We start from the raw sequence: 7,587 nt of genomic DNA, 5'->3' as shown, positions 1-7,587 counted from the left end.
GGTTTCCAATAATAAATTTAGTGGAGAATTTGTATACTTTATCAAGGAATATATATTCAATATGTACAATTAGAACTTTCAGAAATCAAAAAAGAACATTAGAAACATTCCATGTGGACAGTCAAAACTTCTTACAAATAAAAAAACACAATATTTTTGAGTAATGAACAATAGGGAATATTTACTTCTCAGTGTAACTCTGTTAGGTATCACATTTATTTGTTCAAGTTCTTTTTTTTCTTGTGGTCTTAAACTTTTTTTCCTTATATCCATCTCGTAAAATTATTCGATCTTTATAAAAATTAATGAAGAGGAAAACACACAGAAACTAAAAAAGTACAATCAATATTAATACAGATGAACCTCACATATTAATAGGCTAAAGCAACACTAATCATGCAGTAAGTTCAAATGAAATATGTGTATAATATAATGTGAGGCCTCCTTTATCCAGCAGGGGATTATCAGGTGCACATGTCAAGGAGACAACAGCAACATAGGGCAGCACAACTGCAACACAATAAAAAAAGAAGCAAAAAAACAAATCAGTAATAACACAACCAAACAAATGTTATTGGCTTCTAGATAGATTATACAAATTTGTTTATATTAAGTTTTTTGTATATATATATATATATATATATAAATGGAAGAGTTGATATGTTTCCCCTCTTCCAATTCAAAAACTTAAGAGTTGGATCCCATGGCTTATTCAAATTTATAAAAAATGAGAAAAACTTACCATCCTTCCCAGAAACCACCCTCACCACGGCTCTGAGTCTGTGCCGGAGCATTTTGAGGGTTAGTGGCCTCATCTTTTGTTGGATAGCCTGCCGGAGGAGGTGCTGCATATGTAGGATACCCCTCTGTTGGTGCTTGATAAGCTTGTCCTGGAGGAGGATATGCTATATAAAAAGGAACCAAAATCAATAAGACTATAGATCATCCAAAAAAAAACATAAAAAGAAAGAAAGAAAAAAATAATCAGTAATAGTTAACATACAAGGAGGAGGTGCTTGGTGTTGATTGTAGTAACTCATGTTTCTTTTGTTTTTATATGTAGAACAACAACAAGAAGGAGAAGAAGGAGAAGTAGATCGGATATGCTTTGTTTTAGAGTTTACGTGTGTGTGTGTATATATAACATTGGAAAAGCCTTGAGGACGAAGTGTCAAAATGGAGCAGCCCCGTAAGTAGGACCAGAGACCCTTTTATTTTATTCTTTTTGGGACGTTGGTGGGGAATAGGTGTAGAAAAGGTTGACATATAATATGACAAACGCGTCAGTGACTTTTTGATATTTGATCAAAAGAATGGCGGTCATACCTGAGGCGGCTTAGTTTGACTAGTTCCACAGGATAAATTTTTCGGTAGGATACTCAACTTTGCTCTATTTTCAAATTGGTCATCTAACTTAAAAACGCATCAAAATGATCATCTAAGTTATTTTTTTTTTCACAGGGTAGTCACCCGATACTTTCCGGCAACTAATGTCTTATGTGGCGGCATAAAATCCTGACTCAGCTTTAAATGGCCATGTCAGCAAGCCATGGCATGGACACATCACCCCAATAAACAACCCACATCATCATTAACTTTCCTCTTCTTTACTCCACTGAACAGATAGTAGAAAGAAGTTCATCTTCTCCATAGGGCTTCATCTTTCCCCTTCTTCACCACCCGGACTAGCTTCTATTGTTGTGAGAAATCAACCATAGTTTGTTCCTTTAATTTAGTGGAGTTATTTTGATGCTTTTCTCATGAATGAGTGTATATTTTATTGTTTAATTCTCCCTTTAGAACATATGAGAGGAAAACAATCATATTTATGCAGACATTTCTTTGTTTTTGTGTGGATTTATTTGCTTGGTTATATACAGATCAGCATCATTCATGAGACAAGATTTTGTCATGAGAGTTCAATAACCAATCCTAGAATTCATCCATGCCTGTTCATTTACAAATGTTGACCCAATCTAAACTCTTTATCAAGCCAGTAGTACGCCTACCACAAGGAAATACAACAAAGCTACTAGTGATTCAACAAACAAAACACTCACTGAAAAGAGGAAAAATAACATTACACAGAACAGCTGAAAGTAAATTCCAACTAACTTGAAAGGAATGGCAATCAGAGCATCTACATATACAACAAAAGGTTCTTAGTCTACAAAGATCTGTGACCCCTGCTCCATGGTCAGTTGAAGTTGGTCCACTTTTAGGCATTGCTAACATTTTCAAATGGAGATGTATTGAAGTTTTAAATCTTAATGAAAGCTCCAATTGCTGACATTTCCATTCAACACTATCTAATATAGAAAGAAGCTTCTTGCTTTGCAAACTAACCAATTAAAGCTTTGCTGAGTTTTTCCCTACCCTAATTCTTCATGTTGCTCTGAATCGAAGGATGAAGAAGAGATGATTTGGAAACTTCTTGCTGACATGGCATCTTTAGGTGATATGTCCATGCCAAGGAGGCTTGTTGACATGGCCATTAAGAGCTGAGTCAGGAATTCCGGCCGCCACGTAAGACATTTGTTGCCGGAAAGCATAGGGTGGTTGTCCTGTGAAAAGAAAAATTACTTGGGTGACCATTTTGATGCGTTTTAAAGTTTGATGACCAATTTGAAAATAAAGCATAGTTGAGTGCCCTACTGAAAAATTTACCCAGTTCCACACGTATACTAATATTCATGATTTTTTTTATCATGGCTTGCAAGAGTACTGCAAAAACAATGAACTGTAAACTTGGATAGAAATCTGGTTTTTATCGAAATTAAATGTCACTTCTACTGAAGCGACTTAAGAAGAAAGCAACACGAAATCCTTCAGAATTTTTTTTTTTTTGTAAGAATAAAAAAACTGTGATTTTTTGTTTTTATGAAAACTGTGAATTTTTCATTTCCAAAAAAATCCTTTTATTTGTCTAAATACTCAAAGCGATTTTTTTTTACTAATAGGTGATAAGCATACCGATACGGAGGTGCACCAGTTACGGGGACTTACAGACTTTTTAGAAAACAGACTTTTTAGAAAAAAATCTCCCTACCCTGTAACCCCGGAGGGATGAAATTATTATTTTTCTCATAACCCACACCAAGGCTTGTAAACAATATAGGAACATTATTGTGCCCAAGTGTACAGTGCATGAACAGTACAAGAACAATACTGTCGAGGGAAGGATTCAAACCCTTGCCCTCCCCCTTGCACTATTTTATCATATCATTGGGCTATCCAAGCGTTTTTGGATTTTATTTTATTTTTTATTTATTGTTTTTTTTTAATGAAATTAATAAACTAAGAAACTACATTAGAAATAAAAAACGCGTAGAAGCCGGACATAATAAAATGGGTGAAAAACATGAAGGGGGAATATAGAAGACTAACCAGCAACCAAGACACCCACCCTTAGGCGGAGGAAAATGACCCTATATAAGACCAGCACAAAATACTATGCAAAAAATATGAAAAACACAAACACACAAAGACATAAAAGCACTAAAATCTATACACAAATCCCAATCTTTCTTCAAGTATCAAAATCACTCGGTCGAAGTTGCAAATCCTGCTCCTCAAATGAATTTCCTGCAAAGTTGAGGCTCCGCTTGATTGTTGGAATAAACTTCTCAAACTTGGCCTTTTTCGCATCTGGAGTTGCGTTTATCCAGGCAATAAGCATGTGATCAATTTTGCAAATAGAGAAACAAAAAAATGCACTGCCATTGAAAATATGACCATGTTTTTTCCATCCAAATAGTCCAACACAAATAAGAAGGTTCCCAAGACTAGTCAATTTAAGAGAGTTAGTTCCCCAAGTGGACCAAATCTCCTTCAAGATAGAAGGTGTGCTTAAGGTGTTTAAATGGACAGGGAAATGCATCTAGATCTGAGTAGCAAACTGATAGTTTACCAAGAGATGGTCTACAGTTTCTTCAGGCTCATGGTAAAGCATGCACGTAGTCGTCAAAAATTCTATTGCAGCCACATTTTGAGAGGTTTTCCATGGTCGGGGATTTTTGTTGTCCCATATGATCCAGTTGAAAAATTTTTAAATTTAAAAGGGCATCTAAGACCTCCATTGTTCAAGAAATTATCAAAAGATTTAACTGAGAAGATTGCATTCTTGTTCTAGCACTAGTACTTTTAAGATTGTACCTACAGTTAACATTGCGGTGGCTCGGCCTTATAGTTCAAGAAAATTGTTGTTCATGTGGGCAGCTAGAAGGGACCGAAATCGTGAACTATGAGGAAAGAGTCGTGCTCTATTTGAAAGAGATCTGGCCAAATGTCTATAGACACTTTCCCTCGAAGCCATCTATCAAGTCAAAAAAGAGTGGATTTGCCATCTTTTAACAAAGGTTGGGCTCCTTGGAGGAAACCAAACCAATAGTTTAGTATGCTTTTTAGAAAATGTTTTTTTATTTGAAGTGGTATGGAGTAGCAATTCCGCTCGTTTGAACTGGCTATAGTTAAATGTGACCACTGGCGACCAACACCATGTATTTCAGGAATAGAGTTTCCACCACCATTTGCTCAACAGGGCATGATTGAAGTCTTATAGATTTAGTACTCTCCAACCCCATTGTTTCTTTGTTTTGCATACTTGTGACCATAAAACTAATCGACATTTTTTGGGTTAGATCCTTTGATCCATTCCAAAGGAAATTCCTGTCAGTTTTATTGATCTCTTTGGTTTCCCAAATTGGTAGTTCGATTACTGGCATCTAGTAAGTGGGTATGGCAGAGAGGACTGAGTTAATAAGTGTAAACTTCCCCACTAGAAATGTATTGGAGCTTCTAAGAGGCTAATCATTTCCTGATCTATTGAGTGAGAGTCATCCAATCCTGGCACCTAGGGTTTCGTCCTGAGATAGGAATGCCAAAATAAATAACAGAGAGTTGTGCAGCAGAACACTTGAGCATGTAGGTACTTGCAGGGTCTGGTAGAGAGCCGCGCTTTGTGGGATATAGTCTGCTCTTTTAAAAATTGATGGCCAAAGTAAAAATACCTTCAAATAAGTAGAGGATTAGTTTAAAGATCCTTAGATATTTGATACCTCCAGTCATAAGCAGTTTTAAGTCATTTGCATATTGCAAGTGGTACATCTTTCCAAATCCTCCTAAGGGACTCCAAATAGACTCTAGAAGCGAGAGCATGGTTAACATTGTACTGAGTGTTTGCTACCAAAAAATATAAGAGGGGAGAAAGTGGGTTGTCCTACCTAAGACCATGTTGGTATCGAACATATCTAGTTAGGGGTTGTTAATAACGATTTTCTCCTTGGAAGAGTTGAGGATCGTTGCAACATATGCAATCCAGTGGTTTCCAAAACCTTATGTAGCAAGAAACTAAGAAACTCCCAGTCCACCATATCAAAAGCTTTGGAGAAGTGTTCTTTTAGAATGCTACCACCCATATTACATTTTTTAATACTAGTACCTTAGCATCAATAATGTTGTCTCCAATACTCTAAAATTATGAATGCCGAGTGAACTTGATCAATTAGTGCATCTATGATTCCACTCAAGCGGTCAACCAAAATCTTAGAGATGATTTTTAGGGAGAAGTTAATGAGATTGATAGGTCAGAAATCCAATGGTGTTGTGCTTTCAGCCATTTTGGGGATAAAGGCCAAGTTCACCCAGATTAACCTGTCTAGCTTGGAACTCCTATAGTATAAATCTTCACATAAGTGTACTAGATCTGGTTGAATCACTGTCCAGTGCTTTTTAAAGAACAACATTGGAAACCCATCAGGATTGGTTGCTTTTTCACCGCCTAGATCAAAAGTGGGCTTCTTAATCTCTACCAACGTGAATGTTTAGGGTGTTGAGTTTAACCACCGCTTTGTATTCAAATAACCTTGACCAATTGGCTTTAAAACGAAAGTCTCGTTTATGACAGAATTGGTTTCGGAAGTAGTATGTGAAGGCATCCCCCAATCCTAGAATCTCCCTCCACCCACTCTCCATTCCTAAAGACATAAGGAATGAAGTTGAAGTTTTTGTAACCATTCACCACTGCATAGAAAAATTTTGTGTAACATCTCTTTCTTTGGGCCACGTTAATCTCAATCAATGCTTCCAATAAACTTCCTCCTGCTACAGTGAACGTACAATTGAGGTTCACTCAAATGTCTGCTTCTCTACCAAGTTGATGAAGAGCCAATTGTCTCAACTCTTTGAGAATGTCTAGATAGTTTAGTTCAAGCATTAGTGATTTCTTCTATTGAAAGATTTATCCAAAATGCTATTTTACCCAATCACGTAATTTGAGCTTTATCTAAGCCAATTTATTGGGAAAAAAAAAAAATAAAGGCACTATAGCTAGAGAAGGACGGAGAGTTCCATCATTCCCTTGTCAAGTTATTAAAGTTGTCTATGGTTTCCTGAGCCGATTTGTATTTGAAAGGTCGGGGCTGGAAAGATGGGAACCCACTTCAAGAAAGATGAACACATGGTCTGACCCAAATCTTAGAAGCAAAGTTTGAAAGGTTCTAGGGAAACATGAAGACCAGTATTGGGATATTGAAAAATGGTCTAACCTGACCCGCGTGGAATCTATTTGATTGTTTGACCAAGTGAACTTTCTACCAAATATCAGAGGTAGCATTGTTAATATCCTCAAAATTTTGGATCCCCTCAGCTAATCTAATGTCTTTCGATGACTATTCCAAGCAATAACTACCCTCTCAAAAAAATCCCCACGCGGAGAAAGATAGAAAAATCTGAAATTTTTTTATTTTCATAAAAGGCTATTTTATATTTACAATGCTCAAACCCCCTTTGGATTTCGTATGATTGTGTTATTTGTATCCACACATTATTAAAATTAATTAATTACCATTTTAGCATTTGTTGCCAATGACTGGCTAGGGTTTTCAATAATAAATTTAGTGGAGAATTTGTATACTTTATCGAGGATTATATATTCGATATGTACAATTAAAACTTTTATAAATAAAAAGCACATAGGAAATATTCCATGTGTACAAACAAAACTTCTTACAAATCAAAAAAGCACAATATTTTTGAGAAATGAACCACTGCAAATATTTAACTCTCAGTGCAACTCCGCTGGATATCATATTAAATTGTTCAAGTTCTAATATGTATTTCAAACTCTCTTGATTTGAGAGTGGAATAGATGACATACCAACACTTCTATTATAAGAGTGGTCTTGAACTTCTTTTTTTATATGAATAAAAATAATTGGATCTTTTATTAAAAATAAATGAGGAGGAAAAACACACAGAAACTAAAAAGTACAATCAATATTAATACTGATGTGAACCCTCACATATTAATAGGCTAAAGCAACACTAATCATGCAGTAAGTTCAAATGAACTATATATGTGTATTATGTGTATAATATAATGTGAGGCCTCCTTTATCCAGCAGGGGATTATCAGGTGCACATGTCAAGGAGACAAATAGCAACATAGGGCAGCACAACTGCAACACAATAAAGAGTAGCAAAAATAAATCAGTAATAACACAACCAAACAAATGCTTTTTACCACTCAAAAACACACTACTTGTTTTTGGCTTCTGGATTATACTAAATTTGTTTATATTAATTAAG

At 35.7% G+C, this 7,587-nt stretch overlaps 1 protein-coding gene across 1 annotated transcript; it reads right to left on the bottom strand.

The window, feature by feature from the left end:
- Positions 1-272: 272 nt before the first annotated feature.
- Positions 273-1,090, bottom strand: LOC120277964 (cysteine-rich and transmembrane domain-containing protein WIH2-like). The gene is made up of 3 exons (XM_039284843.1): positions 1,004-1,090; positions 743-905; positions 273-510 (listed from the first exon to the last, which is right to left on the bottom strand). The coding sequence occupies exons 1-3, from the start codon at positions 1,038-1,040 to the stop codon at positions 465-467; spliced, it is 246 nt and encodes an 81-aa protein (XP_039140777.1). The 5' UTR covers positions 1,041-1,090; the 3' UTR covers positions 273-464.
- Positions 1,091-7,587: the final 6,497 nt, after the last annotated feature.

This window comes from Dioscorea cayenensis, chromosome 15, assembly GCF_009730915.1.
Source record: "Dioscorea cayenensis subsp. rotundata cultivar TDr96_F1 chromosome 15, TDr96_F1_v2_PseudoChromosome.rev07_lg8_w22 25.fasta, whole genome shotgun sequence".
Classification (NCBI taxonomy): Eukaryota; Viridiplantae; Streptophyta; class Magnoliopsida; order Dioscoreales; family Dioscoreaceae; genus Dioscorea; species Dioscorea cayenensis.
Note: the sequence above shows the minus strand (reverse complement) of the source record. Positions and strands in the feature narration are given on the sequence as shown.

What these genes read in the sequence shown, in the direction of transcription:
- LOC120277964 (XM_039284843.1), bottom strand. Translation starts at nt 1,040, where the DNA reads ATGAGTTACTACAATCAACACCAAGCACCTCCTCCTT. An exon ending in ACACCAAGCACCTCCTCCTT is followed by an intron (nt 906 to 1,003) that starts GTATGTTAACTA and finishes CTTTTTATATAG; the next exon opens with CATATCCTCCTCCAGGACAA. An exon ending in GGTGGTTTCTGGGAAGGATG is followed by an intron (nt 511 to 742) that starts GTAAGTTTTTCT and finishes ATTGTGTTGCAG; the next exon opens with TTGTGCTGCCCTATGTTGCT.